The sequence below is a fragment of the Chiloscyllium plagiosum genome, unplaced genomic scaffold (assembly GCF_037043375.1).
Source record: "Chiloscyllium plagiosum isolate Xiang-an unplaced genomic scaffold, Cpla_swu_hap1 HiC_scaffold_24, whole genome shotgun sequence".
NCBI classification, from domain to species: domain Eukaryota; kingdom Metazoa; phylum Chordata; class Chondrichthyes; order Orectolobiformes; family Hemiscylliidae; genus Chiloscyllium; species Chiloscyllium plagiosum.
Window position 1 is genome coordinate 47,090,066 of NW_028270162.1, and position 27,541 is coordinate 47,117,606.

Here is a 27,541-nt window from a genome sequence, read left to right on the forward strand (position 1 = left end):
ATAAAGCAGAACCTTGCAGTAGTTCTCCTAATTTATTTTTTTTTTACAATTTCTTCAGAATACTATAAATTGAGGAATTACTGGGTGCAGAGCAGCGCAAATATTTATAGTGTTTTCAAGAACCAGTTACAAGGTTAAACTGCAGATAATTGAAGCATGTCATCAGCTTGACGAAGAGGAAGGACCAAAGTTTATAAAAGGGGTAGGATAATTCACATCAAGAATCAACTCTGCTCATAGATTAGCATCATTCTTCTACTGTCCCTAAGGCACATATAGTTACACATTTTCTCTGTAAACTTAGCAAACTCTGACACGCCCAACCCATCCAATTTAAATAGAAAATTACCAAACTGAATGAAAGTGCACAAATATAATAAACCAGTAGCTTGATTTTATTGCTTTCAGGCAGATATCATAAAGACATTTTTCAATAAAGTACTTCTAAACAAGACCAGAAATTGAAGTCTGAACATCAAACTTAAAATTACCCAACCTCACTGGGAAAGTGTCAGCAACTCTGAAATAATTGTTAGCTGTAATAAAAATCTCTGTTCCGATCAGGAAAAAACATTAGATTCAAAACAAGCCATCCTTTCTTTCCTTCACAGATAATCATCACCTACAACCAACTCACCATAATCATCAATCCCTCCTTTGTAGAAACATTAAATTTTCTCAAATTCAATCACTCTGTTGTGTCTACTTTACCTACGTATATACTTTAGAGCTGTTCTTTCCTTAGGAAGAAAGAATAGCAAAATGCATGACAAATTTTATTATTTCAAAAGTAATATTTCTTTCCAAGCCAAGCATTTATTATTTGGAATTTTGGTGATCATGACAAACGATAGCTAAAATATATAAAATGCATCCTTCAATCAAGAACTATTAATTAGAAGAGTGAACTACTTCCTTCAATGTTTAAACTCAAGCTTTGATGTTTAAATTCATCATGCTAGGACTAACGTAGTACCATCTTTAAGGCAATGTTTAAAATTGCAAATAGCCTATACAATAAGATAGTAGGATTAGTCACTGCTAAACAGCAGAATCATTCATTCATCAATAGAAATTATAAATGCCTGTATTTGTAATTTTTTGGTAATTTTGTGTTGATTGAGGCATGAGTGCTGAGAAATGGGACACATTCCCTTTCTGAACAACAATTTTCAGCATCTAAACTTAAATTCAATAAAATCCAGGATATAAAGCTAATCTCAGTCATGGTGACCATGAAACTATTACTGTCGTAAAGATCCATCTAGATCATTAATGTCCTTATCCAGTCTGACCTACGTGTGTCGATGGCAATGTGGTTGATCATTAATTTCCCCATGAACTGACCCAAGCACATCCATTTCAAGGGTCATTTGTTTATTGGCAATAGATGCTGGCTGTACCCATACACTCAAATCCCAAAGAATAAAAAAAATTCTCGCTGAGTAGGTTTTATTTGCTTCCAAATTTGGGGCAAATTTATACTGTGAGCCCTTGCACAATTGGGACTTGAGGGAGTGTTATGAACCAGTCCAAATCCCCTCTCAATATTTTAAGATGATGGTCTAGATCCCAACTTTTTCTTACTTTTCAAGGCAGATGTAAGGCCTGGTGGTTCAGGTGCAATTTAATTGGTCAGACTGCCAGGCTTGAAGCAAAATACATTTTATCATAACACTATAGTTAAAATATAAACAAAAGAAAGAAGAATTGGAATAAATTAACTCTACTGGAAAACTTAACAGAATAATAGATTATTTACTACTAAGCAGCAACTGTTTCAATACAGCAACACCCCATAAACATAACCTTGGCAAAGGCAGATTCAGTAAAACTAGATTGTATCACATGCAATCCTCCTGTCCGAGAGAGAGAGAGAGAGAGAGAGAGAGAGAGAGAGAGAGAGAGAGAGAGAGAGAGAGAGAGAAGAGAGAGAGAGAGAGAGCTCAAGTGTTTTGCTGTAGCCGGGAGATATGTAGCAGCTTCAAAACGCCAAAAACAACTGAAATCTAAACTTAAATCCTGGTTCTGTGGGAGCTTGACTCCACTCCTTGAGTAGCAGCATGAAAGCCTTGGGTTACAGCACAGGAACAGGGGACCCTACTGCCCTCATCCCAGCACCAACATTCTGCCCTTCCATACTAAAACAGTCTTCACTTACATGATCTATACCCCTCTATTCGCTTCCTATTCATGTATTCATCCAAGTATTTCTTGAATGCTGCTATTGTGTCTGCTTCCTCCACCTCCTCTGGCAGCATATTCCAAGCACTCACCATGTTTTGTGTGAAAACTTGCCTTGCACATCTCTTTTAAACTCCCCCACCACACTTTAAATCTGTGTCGCCTAGTAAATGACCTCTCCTACTTTCCACACTGTCCATGCCATTCACAATCATATAAACTTCTATCAAATCACTCCTTAACTTCCTGCATTCCAGTGAAAACAAACTCAGATTATCCAACCTTACAAGCTGCCACATGGAGAAATACTAAAGTCTACATTACTTCAGAGATCACAATCAAATCTCCTCAAAGTCAATGGTTCAACAGAGTAAAAACATAAGCTTATTGTGGTAATTCATTACATTCAAACCAGGCATCAAAATAATAGCACTCCACCAAACTTTTTCAAAGGGTCTCCATAGCATTCACCTCATAAGGAGCGTAATCCCCCATACCAGCAACATTCTGGTAGACCTTTTCTGTACCCTCTCTAAATCATTCCCATTCTTCTGGTAATGTAGTGACCAGAAATGTATGCAATATTCCAAGTATGCCCTTATTATAAAGTTCTACAAAGCTGCAGCATAACTTATCTATCCTTGTACTCAATGGCCGTTCCAATGAAGGCAAGCATACCATATGCCTTTGTTTACTACTTTATCTACTTGCGCTTCCACCTTGAGAGATCTGTGGACCTGCACACCCAGATCTCTCTGCATATCAATACTCCTCACGGTTCTGCAATTCACTGTATAATTTCTACCTGTATTTGACCTTCCAGAAAGCATCATCTCACATTTGTCCAGATTAAGTTCCATCTGCCATTTTTCTGCCCATGCCTCCAACTGATCTATATCCTGCTGTACCCTCAGGCAATCCTCCTCACTATCCAGGTAACTCCATCAATCTTTGTATTGTCCACAAACTTACTAATTAGACCGGTTACATTTTCCTTCAAATCATTTATCGAGAACACAAACAGCAGACATCCCAGCACTGATCCCCGTGGAACACCTTCTATTCTGAAAAGCATCCTTCCACCGCTACTCTGTCTCCTACAAGTAAGCCAATTCTGTTTCCATCTTGCCAGCTCACCATGTGACTTCACCTTATGTACCAGTCGGCCATGAGGGACCTTGTCAAAGGTTTTACTGAAACCCACGGAGACAACATCAACTGTTTGTCCCTCTTCAATCATTTTCGTCACATCCTCAAAAAATTAGATCAAGTTAATGAGGCACGACTTCCCCTACACAAAACCACATGACTATCATTAATAAGTTCATTTGTGTCTAAATGCTTATAAGATCTTGTCCCTGAGAATTGTTTCCAATAATTTCCCTACCACCGACATGAAACTCTCAGGCCTGTAGTTTCCAGGATTATCCCCACTACCCTTGTCAAATAATGAGACAACATTGGCTATTCTCCATTACTTTGGGACCTCATCTGTGGCCAAAGAGGATACAAAGATGTCTATCAATGCTCCAGCAACTTGTTCTCTTGCCTCCCTCAATATTCTGGGATAGATTCCATTAGGACCCAGAGACTAATTCTACCTTGATACTTTTTAAGACTGACAACACCTCTTCCTTGTAAACGTGGCTTAGAAATTCAAAACTCTTTACCCTGAGATCATCCTGCACCAATTCCTTCATTTTTGTGAATATCGACGCAAAGTGTTTGTTTAGGACCTTACCTATCTCTTCTGGCTCCACACGTAGATTCTGTCCTTTGTCCTTGAGTAGACCAACCTTTTCCCTTGCCAGCTGCTTACTTTATTTATATGTACAAAATGCCTTTGGATTCTCTTTAATCCTGTATGCTAATGACTTTTTGTGACCCCGTTTAGCCCTTCTAATTCCTTATTTTAGTTCTTTCCTACTTTTCTTATATACTTCAAGGGCTTTGACAGTTTCCTTCCTCCTAGACCTTAAATATGCTTCTTTTTTCTTTCTGACCAAAGCTGGTCATCCAAGGTTCCTGTAACTTGCCATACCTATCCTTCATTCTTGCAGGAATGCGCCACTCCTGAACTCTTATCAACTGCTATTTGAAATATTCACAATTGTCCAATCCATTGTTAGAGAGTGGATTTACTCTCAAACAGTCACCTCCAATCAACATTTTCCAGTTCCTGTTTAGTGTTGTTGTAGTTTGCCTTCCCCCAATTTAACATCTTCATCCGAGGAATCCTGTTATCCCTATCCATGAGTATTTTAAAATTCACGGTATTATGGTCACGACTGTCAAAATGCTGCCCCAGTGAAATTTCACTCACCTGGCCAGGCTCATTTCCCAAAACCAAGTCCAGTATAACCTCTTCCCTGGTTGGACTGTTTACATACTGTGTCAAGTATCCCTACTGAATGATCCTTACAAATTCTGCTCCATCCAAGCCCATGCATGAAGTGAATGCCAATCAATATAGGGAAAGTTAAAATCACCCACAACAATCCTACTGTTTTTAAATCTTTCCAAAATCTGTCTACATAGTGGAGAGACTATCTCCCACTGGCTGTTGGGAGGCGTGTAGCATTGTGATATTATTCCCAACACTGTGATTTCACCTTTCCTATGCCTGAGTTCTACCCATATTGCCTCGTTGCATGAGTCTTCTGATGTATCCTCCCAATGAAATGGCACTGAGAAAATGGAGCTGCAAGCTGACAACTCCTCAGGCCAGGAACAGGCTTCATTCTCGGTCTGAAACAAGTGGCTGGTGAGATAGTTTTAATTTTCTAAAATTCCCTAGATACAAGAAAGTTTCATTAAATTAGAACTTAGCAAAGGCAACTCATTCATTCAAACAGGGGGCAGAAAGCCACAAACAATAGGCCAGATAGCTTAACAATTGTCACAGGGGAAATGGTAGAAGCTATCATTTAAAAATGTTATAGCAGGGCAATTAGAAAAATTCAAGGTAATCAGTCATAGCCAACATGGTTTTGTGAAAGGGAAATCATGTTTAATGCAATTGCTGCAACTCTTTGAAGAAGCAAAATACGTTCCAGATAAAGGGGAACTATTGATGCACTATGCTTGGATTTCCAAAGGCATTTGAAATATGTCATATCAAAGGTTAAGGTTAAATAAAAGTTCATGGCACCAACACAAACACATTGAAGTGGATAGCTAGTAGTAATGCCAATTATGTAAGCACAAACATATCTTTTTTGGGTGACAGGATGTAGTGACTGATTTGCAATAAGACCTCAACATTTTACAATTTAATGCAAATTATTTTGATGAAGTGAACCAAAGGTGCATATTTTCTAATGTTATGAGATGTTATTGCACACATCTGGAGCAGGTGGGACTTGATCCCAGGTCTCATAAACCAGGGTTGGGAAAGACTTCATATCAGACTGTTTCTCTCTCCAGAAATGCTCCCAAATCAGAGTTTCTATAGCATTTCCTCTGTTTGCTTCAGATTTCCAGCAGCTGCAGTATTGTGCTTAACCATAAAGATCTTAACCATTTCGAACAACTTGTAAATAGGCACTTCAGTCAGTTCAATTGTGTGTGTCACACCTCTTTAAGCTGCAGATCAGGTACAATATCTGTACTGGATGTCACAGTGGAGCAAACAGCCAATGGGCAACTTCAAACCAGCGTCTACAGGAAAACAACACATAAGGACCAAATATTGAACAACAGAAGCAATCATCCCAACATCCACAAACGAAGCTGCATCAGAACATTATTTCAACGAGCCAACACATACTATAGTACAGAGGAACTACACAGAACAGAGGAAAATCACCTAGACAGTGTATTCAAAAAGAATGGGTACCCAATGAACAGAGTCCGCCGATTCCTCAGCAACAAACCCAAACTAACAGACAAAACACATCCAGAAACCCTAGCCACTCTCCCCTACATCAAAGACACCTCGGAAATGACTGCTCAGACCCCTTGGCATCATGGTAGCCCACAAACCTACCAACACACTAAAATAGCAGCTAATGAACTTGAAAGACCCTGTACAGACAGCAAGCAAAACTAATGTCATTTACAAAATACCGTGCAAGAACTGTAACAAACACTGCATTGGACAAACAGGCAGAAAACTAGCCACCAAGATACATGAACACCAACTAGCCACAAAAAGACATGACCCATTCTCACTAGTACCCTTACATACAGATAAGGAAGGACACTACTTCGACTGTCACAACACATCCATCCTAGGATGAGCCAAACAGAGACACACACGAGAATTCATACAAGCATTGCATTCCAACCGGAACGCTATCAACAAACACATTGTGTTAGACCCCATTTACCACCCCCTGACAAAGAGAACCAGAAATGACATCACCACAGGAAATGGCATCACCAACCCAAAGAAACCCAAACATATAAATAGAAAGCAGGAATTATCAGCAGTGCTTCGCCCGGAGGCCCACTGAAGATGTTACCTAGTAGGGTGATGAAACATCTGGAAATGAACCTTCCAGCTCAGTGAGCAAACCTACATCCAGAACCCCAACCTGAGCTACAAATCATCTTAAAACTCGCTCACAATATCTGGAGTTTATTATTTAAAGAACTCGATTTAAACAAACACAGGTAAGCCATTGTGATCGTATCTTATTTAACTGAACTCTAGTGAAAATTTTTAGGAAAGCAAAGATTAATTTCAAAAGTGAGGGGGTTATGGCTGAGTGGTTTTATCACTAGGCTATTAATCCAAAGACTCAAGTAGTGTTCTGGAGACCCACATTCAAATCCCACAATGGCAGATAGTGGATACTGAATTAAATAAAAATTTGGAATCAAAATTTGAAGCCATTATCAATAATCAGGAAAATCCCATTTGGTTTACTAATGTCCTTTAGTGAAGGAAACTACTATCCTTACTTGCCTACATGCAACTCCAGACCCATAACAATGCAAGTGACTCATAACTGCCCTATGCACAATTCAGGATGGGCAATAAATGCTGGCTAAGTCAGCATTCCATGAAGTAATGAAAAAAATCACAATATTATACACAAAATCCAATAAATTCCTTCTGCACTAGCATATCAGCCAGTTCCAACAGAAGACCATAAGTTATGGGAGCAGAAATAGGCTATTCGGTCCATTAAGTCTGGTCCATCATTTGATTGTGCTGATCCAACATGCCTCACTTCCACTTTCCTGCTCTTTTCCCATAACCCTCTATTTCCCTGTTCAAGGATCCATGTCAGCCTTAAATACACACAAGGACTCTGCCCCAACAGCTCTCTGCAGCAAGAAGCTCTAAAGGCACTCAACCCTCAAGAGACAAAATTCCTCCCCATCTCTTAAATTGGCACTCCTTTATTCTTAGACTATGTCCTCTGGTCTTAGACTCTCCCAGGGAAACATCTCTCAGCATTTACCTGATCAAACGACTTAAGAATGTTATATGTTTCAACCACCTCTCATTCTTCTAAACTCCAATGAGTGGAGTCCAAACCTATCTAACTTTTGTTCATAACACAGTCACTCTAAACAAGTGATCATAGCAGTAAACTTTCTCTGAATTGCCTCCAAAAGAAATTATGTTTCCTCAAATGAGGGGGCCAAAATTGCTCATAGTCCTCCAATGTAGTCTCACCAGAACCTGGTACAGTTATAGTAGATCTTCCCTATTCTTATCCTCCAACCCTTCTGAAATAAGGGCCAACGCTATGTTGATATTTTGTTAACCAACCTCTTCAGTTGTTATGATTCACCTATAGAGTAGGTGGGACTTGAAGCCTAGCTCAGCAGTGTGGACATCATCACTGTTTCACAAGAGCCCTCAACATTTCTGTAGCTTTCCTGATTACCTGCGACCTGTGTGCCAGCTTTCTGTGTTTTGTGCGCAAGTAGCCCAAAGCCCTTTTGTGTGCAGGTTTTACAGTTTCCTCTTTTAAATAACACTGTTACAGAGTCATAGAGTCACAGAGATGTACAGGACACAAACAGACCCTTTGGATTCCAACTCATCCACACCAACCAGATATCCTAATCTAATATACTACCATTTGCCAGCACTTAGTCCATCTCCCTTCAAATCCCTTCCTATTCACATACCCACCCATGCCTTTTAAAATGTTGCAATTGTGCCAGTCTCCACCATTTCCTCTTGCAGCTCATTCCATACATGCACCACCCTCTGCGTGAAAATGTTGCCCCTTAGGTCCCTTTCATATCTTTCCCCTCTCACCCTAAACCTATGCCCCCTAGTTCTGGACTCCCCCACCACAGGGAAGAGACTTTGTCTATTTATCCTATCCATGCCCCTCATGATTTTATTAACCTCTATAAGGCCAGCCCTCAGCCTCCAACACTCAAGGGTAAGCAGCCCCAACCTATTCAGTCTTTCCCTATAACTCAAATCCTCCAACCCTGGCAATGTCCTTGAAAATCTTTTCTGAACCCTTTCGAGATTCACAACACCCTTCCGATAGGAGGGAGACTAGAATTGCACACAATATTCCAACAGTGGCCTCTTTTGTCCTGCCTTCTAAAATGAATAAACTCACATTTTTCCACATTATACTCCAACTGCCAACTTTATGCTCACTTATTTCAACTATAAATCTTTGTTCATATCCTTCTCACAACCTGCCTTTTCACCTATCATCTACAAATTTGGTTACAGGTTACTTTCTTCCTCCAAGTCATTAATATACATTGTAAACAGCTGCGGTTCCAACACTGATCCCTGTGGAACTCTATTGGTCACAGGATGCCCACTTGACAAAGAATCCTTTATCACCATTCGCTGTTTCCTGCCCATTAGCCAATTCTCTATCCAAGCCAATATATCTCCTCTAACATCATGTACTCTTATCATATGACTTAACCTTTTGTGAGGTACCTTGTTCAATGCCTTCTGACAGTCAATATGCAACACATCTCCAAGTTCTCCTCTATTCGCTCTGAATCATAGAGATATACAACATGGAAATAGATGCTTTGGTTCAACTAGTCTGTGCTGACCATAATCCCAAACTAAACATATCCCACCTGCCTGCGGTTGGTCCATAACTCTCCAAATCTTCGCTATTCATGTACTTACCTAAATGTCTTTTAAATGTTGTAATTGTATCCGCATCTACCATTTCTTCTCGAAGTTCATTCCACACATGAACCAATTGCTATGTAAAAGAATTGCCCCTCATGTTTTTTTTTTAATCTTTCTCCTCATACCTTAAAAATATGTCCTCCGGGCCTCAACTTCCTACACTCCAGTGAGAGTCCCAGTCTCCCCTTACATCTCAAATCCTCCATTCCCAACAACATCCTGGTAAATCTTTTCTGAACCCTCTCCAACTTAATAATATCCTTCAGGGAGACCAGAACTGGACACAATATTCCAGAAAAGGCCTCACCAACATCCTGTACAACCTCAAAATAATGTTCCAACTCTTATACTCAAAGGTCTGAGCAATGAGGGCAAGCATGCTAAACCTCCTAGGTCTCTCTGTTCCACCACATTGTCCAAGGCCCTGCTTTTAATTATGTATACACACTCACACATTAGTCAGAGATGAAGCTATGCTGTTATACAAATAATGTGCAATACAACCTCAACTGCTTGATTGGATGAGTTTCCAAAAGTTTTGACATTACTTCCTTAATTTATTCCAATCCTAATAATTGATATGTGAAGTTATTCATTTTAGAAAGGAGAACAAAAGAATATTATTTAAAAGAGGAAACTGTAAAAAGCTGCACACAATAATTGAAAAGTACTCTCAACTGACATAAAAAATGAGCTCCTCTATTAAAATAGAGAACAGAGGAATATCATATCAATCTTAGCACTTATCCACTATTTCTATTAAATAAAGATATGAAGGAAGAAAAATAGTGTACTAAAAACAATTTCTTCCAAGATTCAGGTTCAAACCCACCCAAATGAACAAACTGTTCATCACAATCTACAGTGAAATAGGTTCAAGAAATTCCTGATGAAGGGATTATGTCCAAAATGTCGATTCTTCTGCTCCTCAGATGCTGCCTGACCTGCTGTGCTTTTCCAGCACCACATTCTCGACTCTGATCTGCAGTCCTCACTTTCTCTTCAAGAAAGTCACAGCCCACTATGTAAACTCTTCACCAATCTGACACTAACTGGCAATCACTTTTATTCAAGTCTCTGTGAATGACAAATAGAAAATAACATTTATGCTAATTCACTAGAGCAATAAGGGTACACTGTTGAAGCAGAATACAATTGGTATTAAACTCTGCATCAAAAGGCAATAATTCAATTCAACTTCATGCTGTCATTGGGTAATGGAAGTGTAAAAAGCTTTACATTCTTATCTAGGATCGTTCACAGTGAAGGAGAAAAAAGGCTTTAAAAATACAAGCTACTTCAAACAAAAAGACCATCAATAAATTCTGTTACAATTTTCACCATTAGTTTGTGGCAATGTAAACTCAATGGGACACTGGCACATGTCCTGCAATGTTGCATATTGTGAAGTGAACGATTGGATATTACAATACATAGTTTGTAGTAAGTTATCAAAACAGAGGGCAAAGTGAACAATTTTTAGATATTGGCCTATTGGAAATGAAGGACAGTATAAAACTATTTGACAATTATGTGAAGCAATTAATATTTTTCCAGGAATCTGCACAGATAAGAGACAAACATTATATTATTTCTTCTTTACACACAAAACACTAAGGCCAATTAAAACTGTAGATCAGATTTTGACTATAAAGGCATTCCTCTGTGATGACAGAATGGGGTGTCAGTTTGACTTAGTGACAGCTTACTCATAAAAAGCTTACAAGGAGAATGCAGATGGAAAACAAAATGATGGCAGAAAGGAAAAGATTGCAAGGCTAATGGAACCTTACTTACAAAATTAGCACGTTATTACATAATTCATCAGAAGTCAGACCAATCTAATGAATTCCTCTATAAAAGCAGACATCACTCAGAGCTACCTGATGTTATACCCTAAATGATAAATGCTTTTTGAATACAGTGCAAATCTATATTTTTCAATGAGGGCTTTATTTCAGTTAACCACACTCCATAAAACTCATATCCCACTGATTGCTAGCTCTCCATGTTGAGAGAGCTGATATTCACCCAATTAATCTTTAATTAAAATATCTATCATCTATTCCCTTGTTCCAATATATCTTAGGCATTTCATCAGACCTTATTAGATGATATCTCGAGATTAATTTATTATACTTTTTTATGATGCTGAACTCAAATTAAACCTTGATTTTAAGTTAAGTTATGAATGCTAAATTCCCATGTAGCATTACAGCCTTAAATTTGACTTGAACACTGAAGTATAAATCCCAGGCTGTGCTTTCTGGTCAGAATACTGGTTATTATAAATGTCATCCAATCACATTGATGAATTCAGAATGGCAAATTTAATTTGCTTGTTAACAATCACAAAAACAGGTTCAAGGCTTTTATTGCATAACTGAAGGATATTTTCCAGCTTACTTTCCCTGATTTTAATAATACCATACAAGATATAGTCTTGAACAGCAGTGAGAAATTTAACGCATTTTAACAAATCTATGTAGCAAATACAACATAATTTAAATCTCAATACAACAGAAAGCTATTACTTGAAGTTATCCAAAGTTGCATAGTCAAATAGAACTCAATGTAAAATTACAATTCAAAAGTGCGTATTCTTCATCAATTGCATTGTTTAAAACAGTGTGGCCATTCCTTACAGGTTTCCAAAATTATTTATAATCCTAAATGGCACTTGGTGACATTAACCAGAAGCAAGTAAATTGCACCTGGAACAAACAACTCACAAATATAAACCTAGTGGTTACTAGATTAGAACCATAGAATCCCTACTGCATGGAAAAAGGCCATTTGGCCCAACAAGTCCAACTAACTATGGAATAATCGAACTGTTTTTCAGGTTGAGCTAAATCAAAAGTAAGCCACATATGAATTACCATCTTGTTACTTCCAAAGTAAAGTTTCCAAAAGTTGACTTGGAATGATATCACAGAAATTTGCTTTGACATTGAAAATCCCCCCATTCCAAAGATTCATGAACCATAAAAGAGTAGAAATATCCATGATAAAACTGAAATGCTATTTGCCAACTGCAAACAGATTGCTTAAAGTTGAACAACCAGTTTCAATGTCAAGTTCTAATAGCATTAATGAGATAACAGACAATCATGCCAATCTATAATCTCCATTTCTTAAGCTTACAAAAGTTTCTGCTTGTGAGCAAATTCTCTTTCAACACACTTATAATCATGAATTTACAGAAATACATTAACATCCCTATCATAGATTTTCTTAAAAGCCTGCTTTTAATCCTTGCCCATTGAATATTTCATTGCACTGAGGTTCTATACTATTGCATACCCTAAATAGATATAATCAAAGTAATGTTCAATCAATTCAGTAAAAGAAACTTTTTCTGCCATTCAATGTTTAGTCAGAAGATGTCACATGTCTTTTCCAGTGGCTTTGCTCAAGTCTAACATATTCAATATTTAGTTTAATTTTAACATGGTGTGTGCAGATATGGATAGAACAAAGGTTCACCATTTCTCAATTTTTTGTACTAAATTATACTAACTACAGTTATTTAAAAATTATTCCTAATCACCCTGCAAATAGTTCCAGCAAATAACTATCTGCAAACAGAAATTTCTACATTGGCAGTTAAGTACATGGTCTGCAAAAAAATGAATTCACTAATCCTGAAACCAATCACATTCCCACATATTGTGAAACGTACTCGTCTTAAAGCCAGTAGACTCATGGTCAATTCAGCCTGATTACAGTATCTGCAATTGTAACTTACACAAGCTGCAAAACATTTAACAGCTTCCACTTCATGCAGGGTTCCAGTTCCCTGTGGCATTTAAAAAATGTTCATAAATCAATACCAAAGCACTATCTACACTGGATTGCAAATTACAATCCATAAATTCTCAGTGACACACAGTAGGTGCTCCTTCAATTAGCCATCAAATGTCAAGTTACACTTGCTGGAAACTGCCAAAAGAAATCAGGTCTGGTCAGAAATAAAAGTTTTGTAAAATCTTGAAATAAGAAGGAATCCATCAGATGCCTTATGTACCCACAAATGTTTTTTCCTGTAACAGACACAAATGACTGAAAAGTTTTATTTTAATATATTAAATGTAATACTCTCCATAAAATGTAGATTTGCAAAGTTAACCACATTCATGTCTCGTGTCAGGATTAAATTATGAGGCAAAAATTTCCACTTCTCTGACTCTCAGCATTTCCACAAAGTAAAACAAAAGAATTGCATTTACTGGAGATCTGAAGCAAAAAAAAAATTGTGGAGAAACTCAGCAAGTCTGGTAACATCTGTGGATAGAAAACAGAGTTAACGTTTCAACTCCAGTGACTCTTCTGAAGATTATTACAATGCTCCATTACATCATCTGAGATACTTTCTTCACATGATCGAGAAAAACATCGACAGCTTACTACCACATAGGATGCATCATGGATAAGATTGGCTTGAATTATGTACTTACTGGCATAAAGAAGTGTCTTTAGCAATAGTTTTTTCTTCCCCTTCCTCACTAGCCCAGAGAGACTATTATTCCAACTACAATCAATGAATTGAATGTAGTCCAACCATCGAAGCATGGAACCTTCCTAACTTAAATGTCACACTATCACACCAGAAAATGCATTTAACCACTGAGCTAGTGATTAGATTAGATTACTTACAGTGTGGAAACAGGCCCATTGGCCCAACAAGTCCACGCCGACCTGCAACCCACCCAGACCCATTCCCCTACATTTACCCCTTCACCTAAACACTAGGGGCAATTTAGCATGGCCAATTCACCTAACCTGCACATCTTTGGATTGTGGGAGGAAACCGGAGCACCCGGAGGAAACCCACGCAGACACGGGGAGAATGTGCAAACTCCACACAGTCAGTCGCCTGAGGTGGGAATTGAACGCGGATCTCTGGCGCTGTGAGGCAGCAGTGCTAATTACTGTGCCACCGTGCCGCCCAAATAACTGCACTATGTATTAAGTAATTTGGTGCTGACTCAATGGCTAGACAGTGTTTTGAACAGAGAACTCCACGTGATAACTTTCACTCTCAATCTCAAAATTGGTTGAGAAGATGTTGCATTTGTGTGCACAAATATATTTTTACAAAGCAACATTAATCATCTTGTGAACATACAATACAGGAGAAGCATGCCATTCAGTCCTCAAGCCTGTCCCACAATCCAATAAGATCTTGGTTGATCTGTTTGTGTTTTAAATTCCACATTTGCATCTATCACTGATAATATTCGATTTCCTTTCGCTAATAGGAATCTATTTACTTCTGCTTTATAAATCGTGGTTCCACTTCCAGCACTATCTGAAGTAGCTTGTTCCAAAGTTGCACAACCCTCAGAAAAAAAACTTCACCTTATATCTTTCCTAAAAGGGCAACCCCAAGTTTTAAAAGTGTCACCTATTTCTGGACTCAGCCTCAGGAAAAAAATGTCCTATCAGGTTCTTACACAACTCAATTAAGTTACCTCCATTCCCATAAACATTAGTGGAAGCAAGCCCAGCATGCCCAATGTAGCCTCATAAGATAACCATTAATCCATTCTGATGAAAAGTCACCAAACATGAAATGTTAATTCTGGTTTCTTCTGCCAGACCTGTTGAATATTTCCAGCAATTTCTGTTCTTGTGCCATTAATCCCAAGGATTTTCATCTGCCTTGTCCGTGTTTGTCTCAAAAATAACTACAAAATGGCAAAAGGATCATTGGCTTCTTTCAAATACACAAACATAAATAGCAATACAAGAGATAAATACATTCTTAAAAATTGCTAAGCGCTGCACTCACTGAAATTTTACATGAGGAAGCATTCACAATGACTAACACAAAACTCAGTTTTCAAAGGTTAACCACTGACTTTAATTTCATTGATTTTTCATAGTTGGAAAGGAGCAATGATCATTTTGCCATTTCCACTTATTTTTAAAACAACGACAGTTGAAGGCAAGCAATAATTTTTGCCTTTTCTAAAAAAAATTTGAGCACACAAATGGGACATTTCCTCTATAACCTCTACTTTTAAGCGCATTTCTATACTCCTGCCACTGTTTACCCACTGAGTCAATCCTGAGGTATTTATCGCAGAGTGCAACCTTATACACTGAATCAGTGGTTAAATATATATTCTGGTGTGATACAGAATGACATTCAGGTTGGGGAGGCCCCCAAGATTCAACTGCTGACTTGTGTTTAGTTAACTAATTGCAGCTGATTTCAATAACAATATCTATTTGTTGGCTTTAAAACTAACTTTTGACATTGAACTATTGAGCAAATTTATTATAAAGGTGTGCAGATTTTATAAAAGGGTAAGAAAACTTACACCAGTTAAGTCATCATGAATTTTAATGACTTTCAAGATACATACACCAAAGGGGAACAGCACTAAATTCAACTGTTCAAGCAACATGATGATCCATCATCATTTTGCACATGCACAAATTGCTTACATCATCAGGATTACATATAAAGAATGGAGCTTTTTGTCACATTTGCCACATTAAGTATACGGTACCGATACAAGAATGGTGTCAGAGGACTGGAGAATTGCAAATGTTACACCCTTATTTAAAATTACAGGAAACAGAATGATCAATAAACATAACCGAGAGATTGTCATCATTGGTGATGTTATACTGTTTAGAGGGAGCTGGTGATATACGAGATAGGGAGGCTGAACAATCTACAATTTGACAAAAATGCAATGTTGTAGTAATGGTTGCTTCTGTGGTGGCTGTGATACTACCAACAGCAATGGTAGGAAATAGGAAATTAGACTTGAAGTCATATTCTGAGGTTTCTCAGGGATTGGCTCTGGGACCGCAACTTTCCTTGGTACAAATTAATTACCTCGACTTGGGTAAGTGGAGCACAATTTTAAAATTTGCAGATGACACAAAACTTTAAAACACCACAAACTGCGAAAGATTGTGTTAGATATGACAAGACTTCAACGGGACCTAGATAGGCTAGATGAATAGGCAGACAGATAACAAATTGTACTTTATACAGAAAATTGATGCATTATGGCAGAAGAACAGGGATGGCAATAAAGGATACAATTATAGGGGTGCAAGAATAGAGTATCCTGGGAGTAAATTGTGGAAAGTAGCTGGGGGGAGTGCGGTTAAGAAGTGGCTACAAAGGCATACAGGATCCTGAGTTTTATAAATAGATGAACTGAGTACAAAAGGAAGTTACAAAACACTGGTTCTGCCAACTGGGGTACTGTGTCCAATTCTGAGTACCACATATTATGAAGCATGTGAAGGTTTCAGAAGGAGAAAGTTTGCGGGGGTCAGTTGGCTAGAGTGTGGCACATATTCAATTGCAATCTTCACACAAGCCTGACTCCTTGCCCTGCTCCATGCTGAATGTCGAGTGTTGTCTCTCAACCCATCTAATCATTTGACTCTCCAATAAGAAAAATGCTTATGATCCATCGTGGACTATGGTACATTACCACATAATGTCCAGGGACAAGGGATTTCCATTACATGGATAAACTAGCAAAGCTTGGGGCTACTCTCCTTAGAGTAGAGACATTGAGAGAAGAATTATTGGTGGTGTTCAAATTAATGAGTGTCTAGACACCAATGATAAAGAGAAACTGCAACAATTTGGAGAAAGGGTCCAGGATCAGAGGACACTGATTAAGGTGAAGAGCAAAATAGCCAACAGTAGCACGAGGATGTTAGGATCTGGAATGCACTGCCAGACAGTTGGAGGCAAAGACAATCTTGGCTTCCAAAGGTAAACTGATTAAATACCCAAAAAAAAAAAGAAATTACAAACAAACAGGGAAAGAACACAATGAGACTAGCTACATTACTCTTGGAAAGGATAAGCATGGACACAACAGGCAAAGTGGCCTGTTCCAATGTTGTAACAAAACCATGAGACCGTTAACACCTGTCTAAGACAGAGGACTGCCCTTGACTTCAAGGCAATGTTTCATACAATATGGCATCAAGACATTCCACCAAAACTGGAATCTATTTGAATAAAGATGAAAAGTCTCCACCTGTTGGAAGGATACTGGAACAAAGGATGATGATTATGGTTGCTCAGGTCAGTCATGTCAGCTCCAGAACATTTCTGCAGAAGTTCCTCAGGGTCTGTTCTTTCATCAACCTATTCAGATTATGTTATGACTCACCTCTGGAGCAGACGGGACTTGAATTTGGGTCTCCTGGTTCAGAGGTAGGGGCCATTATCACTGCACCACAAGAGTCTTCATGAGTTCAATGAAGTGCCTTAGGCCCAACTATCTCCAGCTGCTTCATCATAAGGTCAGAAATGGGAATGTTTGCTGCTGATCACACAATGTTTATACCATTCACAATTCCTCAGGTACTCAAGCAGTCTACGTGCAATATCCATGCTTGAGCTCGAAAGTAACATTTCCACCAGACAAGTTTCAGGCAACGACCATCTCCAAGAACAGAGAATCTAACCATCACACATTGTCATCATTGAATGCTCCACTTCAAATATCCTGCATATTATCATTGACCAGAAACTGAACTGGAATAACCTTATAAACACTGTCACAAAACAAAGAAATGTGGTTGCTGGAAATCAAAAGAATCAGAAATGACTGGAAAATCTCAGCAGGTCTGTCAGTATCTGTGGACAGAAAGCAAAGTCAACATTTAAGGAAAAGTTTGATATATACACTTGAGCAGAGGTGTGTGTGTGTTTGGGGGGGGGGGGGGGGGGGGGGGAATGCAGTAAACAATAGGTAGAAATGGAACCCAGAGAGTTGGGTAGACACATCTGAGGTAAAGGTCAGCCTGGGAAAATGAATAGCTACTAATGGGGCCTGTCAGTAGCTGACACTGGGTTATTTGTGGTAGCAGCCCATGTGTTGACAGGCCTGTGTGGTGATTGGGGTAAGAACATGGGAGAAGATTTACCTCATTGTTTTCTCCTTTCCATACTCCCCTCCACTTCTCCAGCATATCGATCAGCTTTTTCCTAGCTACAATCACTTCTGAAGGAGAGTCACTGACCTAAGTTGTTAACTCCGCCTTCTCTCCACAGATGCTGGTGAGTTTTGCAAACATTTCTCATTTTGTTGCATATAAATACTATAACTGTAAGAACAAGTCAGAAGCTAGGAACCCTGCAGCAGTTAACTCATCCACTGACTTCCTTAAAGCCTGTATACCATTGGCAAGGCACAAGTCAAGAGGGTGATGGAAAACTTTCCATTTGCCTGGATGTGCAACTCCAACAATACTCAAGACACTTGACGTTCAAGACAAAGGAGCCCACTTGATTAGCACCACATCTGTCAATATTCACTTATCTTACTACTGATGCTTAATAGCAGCAGCATGGACCATTGCAAAATCCCCTCAGACAGCATCTTGCAAACCCATGACCACCGCCTGGGAACACCGCCAGCTGCAAGTTCCCCTCCAAGTCACTCACCATCCTGACTTGGAAAGACATGGCCATTTCATCAGTGGTGATAATCAAAATCGAATGGACTCGATGGGCCGAATGGCCTTATTTCCACTCCTATGTCTTATGGTCTTAAAATCCTGGAATTCCCTCCCTAACAGTATTATGGGTATACCTAAAGCAAACAGACAGCAGCAGTTCAAGGTGGCAGTCCACCCTCACCTTCTCAAGGGCAACTAGGGATGGGGTGATAAATACTGGTCTAGGATGCAACATTCATCCCCATGAATTAATAGAAAAAAAATGTTATGCCTCATAGGAAGTGTGATAACAAGACAGACCATGAAACTGCAATCCTATCAACATTCCCCTTTCTTCCAGTTTTTTAAATTTGTAAAAACTACCCAGCTACTGCATTAAACACAATTCACTTGCCAAAAGTAGTGAAATTTATCACGTGCTGTATTGCAAACTTTAAAATTAGGTCAAAACAACACACTAAAGTTAACTTTGAAAAGTTGACATGGACTAATATCAGTTACCTGTGCAAATATTAATTTCCATACTCTCAAATGCAAAGTAAATCTGCAATGATCTTGTGCTCAGTTCTTAATTTTTTATAGAGTTCACCTTGCTTCCGCACCAAACCAAGTATTTGCCAAATCTTGCATAAATGCATGACTGGGCTTCCAGTTAAACAAGTTGCCCGATTTCAAGATTAAACTAAAAAGAAGGCTGTTACAATAAAGGCAGGCTTAGCTGCGGAAGGGAACTTTCCCCCAACACAAGTATCCCGCTGTGCCAAGGAATCAGAACTGAATAGATTAAGTAGGATACCAATGGATAGGAATAAGCTAATTAGAGCGAGTAATCAAGTACACATCAAGGGTGTTCGTGACCATGTTAACCTACTTCCCCTCCCTTGCAGGTTCTGAAGGGAACATCAAATTTAAGGCCTAATCAGTCAGGTCGGTGGACCGGAGACCCATATGCCACCCAAGCCCGGTATCCGTGAGGGAGAAGCAGCTGCTTACTCTCGGTGGCGCTCTGCAGACACAACACATTGAAAGGGTTGATGGAGTCCTGCTGCAGCAGCTCGGCCTCGGTGATGGGGGTCAGACCCTCGGGCTCCGGGTTTTTCCTGCTCTTCATCCTGTTGAGCACGCTGCCGCCCTCCTTCTTCAGCTCGACGCCGTCCGTCCTATTCTCCGAGTCACTCATCCCGGCGGCGATCACAAAAGCACGGCGGGCAGGCGGGCGGCCGGCCGGACAGAGAGAACGCGAACAAAGTTTAAGATCGCTTGAACAAGACCAAGGCTCGGTGCTCTGTCAGCCGGCTTCGCTTTGTCCGCTCGGTGAGTTCCTCCTCCCGCTGCCCAGCAGCAGCAGCCGCCGCCTCCGGCCACAAGGCTCCGGTCACAGCCACTGGCTTCAAAATGGCGGCCGGTCGGTAGGACTCGGTATCTATGGAGAGGGTCGGCGCGGGGTCAACGTCAGCCAATCAGGAGCCGCCCCGAGGGTCAGCTCCAGGCAACACAAGGAGCTCCTTGCAGGTTGCCCAACAACAACAACCCGACCCTGCTAGAGGGCAAAGGACTCCTACCAATCGACTGAAACGACTTCTGCTCGGCCTTGTGAAATCCAAGTCTTTTAAAGAGTGAATCCTTCCACTGATTTCAGAGAATCCTCTTTAGTCCCACTAGTTCTGAAGAAGGGTCTCTGGACCTGAAAAGTTAACTGTGTGCGTCTCTCCAGAGATGCTGAGTTTCTCCAGCAACTTCTGTTTTTGTTTCTGATCTTTCCCAGCATCTGCAGTTAGACCTTTTGCTGTAATTAGAGCCTTCTACATGCATACAGCACCTCCTTGCAACGTGGAAAGAATTTCTATTCACGCCTCGGGATAATAAGAGTATTTGGTGCCTGTGGCCAAGCTCAAGTTTCTCTCCTCTGACGAAGGTTCATAGATTTGAAACTGGTAACTGTCTCTCCACATAAGCCGAGTGTTACCAGAATTGCCTGTTTTTATTAAAAAACAAAACAAAGAACTGCGGATGTTGGCAATCATAAACATAAACGGAAAGTTCTAACGAAGGATCACTGAATTCGAAACGTTAACTCTTGTGTTTCTCTTTACAGATGCTGCTAGCCTTGCTGAGTTTCTCCAGCATTTTGTTTTTGTTCCTGTTTATATTGCCATCTTCCTGATGTTCCTCCAAGGCAAGTTATTCTGCTAATTCGCAGATTATATGTAACGACTATTGCATCATTCTGTGTCTTCGTTGATACCACATTCATCTGAATCAGATGATTATGATTTAAGTTTGACGTCCCAGTGTCGTGCTGAGGAAGCGTTAAACTGTCAGAGACGCTGTCTTTTGGATGATGTGTTAAACTGACACCCCATCTCTGTATGTGAGTATTATCTTTAAGAGAATTCGACTTTAAAGACTTCGCACTCTGCCTGCCATTGACAGAAGGCGGAGGTGGGTACTACAGATGCTGGAGATTAGAGTGGTGCTGGAAAAGCACAGCAGGTCAGGCAGCATCCGAGGAGCGGGAAAATCAGGAGATTCCTGATGAAGGGCTTCCAGAAACGTCGATTTTCCTGCTCCTTGGTTGCTGCCTGACTTGCTGTGCTTTTCCAGCACCACTTTAATCTTGCCACTGACAGAAATCAATTGCTTTGCTATTATGTCTGCTCGCTAATTTGTAATGTGTATTACTGTTCCGAATAGAATATCTCACGAATTATCATTGTAATGGCATGGTGAAGAACAATGGAAAACATCATGTTTGAGTCTATCATGTTTGATCAGTCAGCAAGCAAGTTAATCTATAGGTTAGTCAGCAGACTTAAATCGTGCTAAGTTGCATGAGACAACCCTCAATACTTTTGTTGTTACAATGTTGGAGAGTGCTGAAAATATAGCTTGCTGGCAAAGAGACAGTACGGCAAAGCAACAGATACTGTAATGATGTTCCCAGAACAAACTCAAGCAGGCCATAAAAGAAAACGACAAATCATTTAAGCAATAACAAGCAAGATCCAGGTTTCAAAGAAAAATAGAGGGGAGAAAAAGGTGAAGGCTGGACAGTTATTAGGGCAAATTAAAAATGAAAAATATACTGGACCAACAGAAGGCTTTGATATAATTAGAATCCAGGGTGTCAAACCAGAAGCTTCAAATGAGTTGGAAGTTTTTAAGAAACAAAATAGTAAGTGCTAATGAGATTTGAAAGAAACTGCCTGAGGTACAAGCAAGGTAAGCCTGTAGTTACAAAAGAGCAAATTTAGTGCAAACAGATGACGTACTCTTAGGTGTGCAACTTGGCCTCATTGACATCGAACTTGAACATGTGAGACATATGAGACTAGTTTGGACTTTTCAGAAGGAGTAAGGTTTTTTTTTGAGGAGTGATTTTATTTTTAAAGGCAGGCAAGTCATTATACCATCGTCAACATGACTTGATACTATTCAACAATTTTGTTATTCATTCATGGGCAATGATCAAGCGATAAGATTCAAGAAAGTCTAATGATACATTAGCCAAGTACCAGTAATGACATCAAATCCTTTGTGAAAAATTGTGAGACATGTTAAGAACATAAGCTAAGTCAGCACAAAAATCACTGAGAGTACAGAAAGTACCTGGCCACTCTTTGTCCAAAATCACATCTGACCTTTATAGTATCCATGGAAATGACTACACCATAACTGTTGATTACCAAGTACCTCAATATTCACAAATTGCATGTCAAGCACAACTATCACATACTTCACTTTTATTTTAGTTGGCATCCCTAGAGAGATCATTTCAGACAATAGTCAACAGGTTTTTTGGTAGACTGTCCCTAGACATGTGTGAGAAATGGAGTATTGATTACACCAATTCTTCTCCATGTTATTCCCAGGTCGAACAGTGTAACTGAATGCATGATTTGCACAATCGGAACTCTAATCCTCAAATATAGACGAGCAAAACAAGATCTACACTTTGCAATGTTACATTTAAGAGCAACATCTCTGAATGCAATCATTCCATCACAGGCACAGTTCCAGTCTGGCAGACCAATTCACTCACTTATATCTAAAGTAAGCTTTTTGAAACTCAAGAGTAGCTGAGAAGAAGGTGATCAACATGCAGAATGAAAAAAAGATATAGGACAACAAATTTGCATTCAGGATCTGACAGAATATACATGGCAACCAACCAAAAAGTGACAAGAATGTGTTCAAAACTAAAAACCTATAAGGTTCATACACATGATGTTGAGACAAAACTGAGGGCCAATCAGATCTGTTCCAGTTTCCCAAACACCAAACAATCCTGTAGTGTCACATATAAAACTTGAATACAAGCAGAAATGGCAGGTAATGTTTTTGATGACTGTGGAGATCCTCCCAACAAAGTCACTATCACAGGAATTGGACATATAAGCAAATGGTCTATACATGATAAGCAGCCATAGACTCATTTAGTATTGTAAATAGAGTCATAGAGATGTACAGCATGGAAACAGACCCTTCAGTCCAACCCGTCCATGCCAACCAGATATCCCAACCCAATCTAGTCCCACCTGCCAGCACCTGGCCCATAATCCCTCCAAACCCTTCCTATTCATATATCCATCCAAATGCCTCTTAAATGTTGCAATTGTACCAGCCTCCACCACTTCCTTTGTCAGTTCATTCCATACACGTACCACCCTCTGCGTGAAAAAGTTGCCCCTTAGCTCTCTTTTATATCTTTCCCCTCTCACCCTAAACCTATGCCCTCTAGTTCTGGACTCCCCAACACCAAGGAAAAGACTTTGCCTATTTACCCTATCCATGTCCCTCGTAATTTTGTAAACCTCTATAAGTTCACCCTTCAGCCTCCGATGCTCCAGGGAGAACAGCCCCAGCCTGTTCAGCCTGTCCCTATAGCTCAAATCCTCCAACCCTGGCAACATCCTTGTATCTCTTTTCTGAACCCTTTCAAGTTTCACAACATCTTTCCGATAGGAAGGAGACCAGAATTGCACGCAATATTCCAACAGTGGCCTAATCAATGTACAGCCGCAACATGACCTCCCAACTCCTGTACTCAATACTCTGACCGATAAAGGAAAGCATACCAAATGCCGCCTTCACTATCCTATCTACCTGCGATTCCACTTTCAGGGAGATATGAACCTGCACTCCAAGGTCTCTTTGTTCAGCAACACTCCCTAGGACCTCACCATGAAGTGTATAAGTCCTGCTTAGATTTGCTTTCCCAAAATGCAGCACTTCACATTTATCTGAATGAAACTCCATCTGCCACTTCTCAGCCCATTAGCCCATCTGATCAAGATCCTGTTGTAATCTGAGGTAACCCTCTTTGCTGTCCACTACACCTCCAATTTTGGTGTCATCTGCAAACTTACTAACTGTACCTCTTACGCTCGCACCCAAATCATTTATGTAAATGACAAAATGTAGAGGACCCAGCACCGATCCTTGTGGCACTCCACTGGTCACAGGCCTCCAGTCTGAAAAACAACCCTCCACCACCACCCTTTGTCTTCTACCTTTGAGCCAGTTCTGTATCCAAATGGCTAGTTCTCCCTGTATTCTGTGAGATCTAACTTTGCTAATCAGTCTCCCATGGGGTACCTTGTCAAACGTCTTACTGAAATCCATATAGGTCACATCTACTGCTCTGCCCTCATCAATCCTCTTTGTTACTTCTTCAAAAAACTCAACCAAGTTTCTGAGACATGATTTCCCACGCACAAAGCCATGTTGACTATCCCTAATCAGTCCTTGCCTTTCCAAATACATGTGCATCCTGTCCCTCAGGATTCCCTCCAACAACTTGCCCACCACCGAGGTCACTCTCACCAGTCTATAGTTCCCTGGCTTATCCTTACCACCCTTCTTAAACAGTGGCACCACGTTTGCCAACCTCCAGTCTTCCCGCACCTCACCTGTGACTATCGATGATACAAATATCCCAGCAAGAGGCCCAGCAATCATTTCTCTAGCTTCCCACAGAGTTCTCGGGTAGACCTGATCAGGTCCTGGGGACTTATCCACCTTTACCCGTTTCAAGACATCCAGCACTTCCTCCTCTGTAATATGGACATTTTGCAAGATGTCACCATCTATTTCCCTGCATTCTATATCTTCCATATCCTTTTCCACAGTAAATACTGATACAAAATGTTCATTTAGTATCTCCCCCATTTTCTGCCGCTCCCCACAAAGGCCGCCTTGCTGATCTTTGAGGGGCCCTATTCTCTCCCTAGTTACCCTTTTGTCCTTAATGTATTTGTAAAACCCCTTTGGACTCTGCTCAATTCTATTTGCCAAAGTTTTCGCATGTCCCCTTTTTGACCTCCTGATTTCCCTCTTAAGTATACTCCTACTTCCTTTATACTCTTCTAAGGATTCACTCGATCTATTCTGTCTATACCTTACATATGTTTCCTTCTTTTTCTTAACCAAACCCTCAATTTCTTTAGTCATCCAGCATTCCCTATACCTACCAGCCTTTCCTTTCACCCTAACAGGAATATACTTTCTCTGGATTCTCGTTATCTCATTTCTGAAGGCTTCCCATTTTCCAGCCTCCCTTTACCTGCGAACATCTGCCTCCAGTCAGCTTTTGAAAGTTCTTGCCTAATACCATCAAAATTGGCCTTGCTCCAATTTAGAACTTCAACTTTTAGATCTGGTCTATCCTTTTCCATCACTATTTTAAAACCAGTAGAATTATGGTCACTGACCCCAAAGTGCTCCCCCACTGACACCTCAGTCACCTGCCCTGCCTTATTTCCCAAGAGTAGGTCAAGTTTTGCACCTTCTCTAGTAGGTACATCCACATACTGAATCAGAAAATTGTCTTATGTGCACTTAACAAATTCCTCCTCATCTGAACCTTTAACACTATGGCAGTCACAGTCTATGTTTGGAAAGTTAAAATCCCCTACCATAACCACCCTATTATTCTTACAGATAGCTGAGATCTCCTTACAAGTTTATTTCTCAATTTCCCTCTGACTATTAGGGGGTCTATAATACAATCCCAATAAGATTATCATCCCTTTCTTATTTCTCAGTTCCACCCAAATAACTTCCCTGGATGTATTTCCAGGAATATCCTCCCTCAGCACATCTGTAACACTATCCCTTATCAAAAATGCCACTCCCCCTCCTCTCTTGCCTCCCTTTCTGTCCTTCCTGTAGCATTTGTATCCTGGAACATTAAGCTGCCAGTCCTGTCCATCCCTAAGCCATGTTCCTGTAATTGCTATGATATCCCATGTTCCTAACCATGCCCTGAGTTCATCTGCCTTCCCTGTTAGGCCCCTGCATTGAAATAAATGCAGTTTAATTTATTAGTCCTACCTTGTCCCTGCCTGCCCTGACTGTTTGACTTGCTTCTGTTCTCAACTGTACCAGTCTCAGATTGATCTCTTTCCTATCTCCCTGGGTCCCACCCCCCCACCTTACTAGTTTAAATCCTCCCGAGCAGCTCTCACAAATTTCCCTGCCAGTATATTAGTCCCCTTCCAATTTAGGTGCAATCAGTCCTTCTTGTACAGGTCACTTCTACCCCAAAAATGTGAATCCTTCTCCCATACACCAGCTCCTCAGCCATGCATTCATCTGCTCTATCCTCCTTTTCCTGCCCTCACTAGCTCGTAGCACTGGGAGTAATCCAGATATTACTACCCTTAAGGACCTGCCTTACTCTCTGTAATCTCCATTCAGAATCTCAACCTTTTCCCTTCCTATATCATTGGTTCCAATGTGGACGATGACCTCTTGCTGGCCCCTCTCCCCCGTGAGAACATTCTGCACCCTCTCTGAGACATCCTTGATCCTGGCACCAGGGAAACAACACACCATTCTGCTTTTTCTCTGCTGGCCACAGAAACGTCTGTCTGTACCTCGGACTACAGAATCCCCTAACACAATTGATCTCTTGGAAGCCGACATACCCCTCATTGCATTAGAGCCAGTCTCAATAACAGAAACTTGGCTGTTCATGCTACATTCCTCTGAGAATCCATCACCCCCTACATTTTCCAAAACAGCATACCTGTTTGAAATGGGTATATCCACAAAAGACTCCTGCCCGAGGTGCTTACCTCTCTTACCTTTCCTGGAGTTAACCCATCTATGTGACTGTAGCTGAGACTTTCACCCCTTCCTATAACTGCCATCCATCACATACTGTTGATGTTGCAAATTCCTCATTGCTTCTAACTGTCTCTCCAACCAATCCATTCCATCTGATAAGCTTTGCATCCAATAGCATTTATGGCAGATGTAATCCGCAGTAACCCTTAAACTCTCTTTAAACTCCCACATCTGACAAGAAGTACATATCATTGTACTATAGGCCATTTTTGCTCCTTCACAATCTACAGACCCAGAAATCAACACCGTCTTATTCCTCTACAAAACACTGCCCCAAGTTAATAGTTATGGCTTATATTTTAAGTTTAATCAAGAGACGTTTTTCCAAAAACATATAATCAAGAAAGAACCCACTCTACTCACTGCTGCAGCCTTTCAGTTGGACACACTTCAAACAACGATTAACTTATCTGATTCTGTGTTGTGAACTTCATCCAAACAGGTTCCTCCAAGATTAGTTGTGAAATTCTTAAATTTCCTTATAGAAAGTTGGGAGTGTTGTATGTATACCTTGCCTTTAAGAGAATTTACCTTTGAGGACTCCGTGTGCTGTGTGTTTATAATATTGCAACTCTGCCTGCCAGTCTACTGTGGGTTTGCGAGCTGCACACATACATTGCCTTGCTGTAATGTCTGCTTCATAACTTAGAATGTATCTTAATATCTCAAATA

The 27,541-nt window shown here is 40.1% G+C and overlaps 1 protein-coding gene across 1 annotated transcript in view; it reads right to left on the reverse strand.

Moving 5' to 3' along the window:
• The window catches only part of unc119b (unc-119 lipid binding chaperone B), a 68,700-nt gene extending 47,815 nt beyond the window's left edge, over positions 1-20,885 (reverse strand). Inside the window, exon 1 of the mRNA XM_043715937.2 lies at positions 19,730-20,885. Within this exon, the coding sequence (XP_043571872.1) occupies positions 19,730-19,916 (187 nt within the window). The 5' untranslated portion in view covers positions 19,917-20,885. The remainder of the gene's footprint in view (positions 1-19,729) is intronic.
• Positions 20,886-27,541: the final 6,656 nt, after the last annotated feature.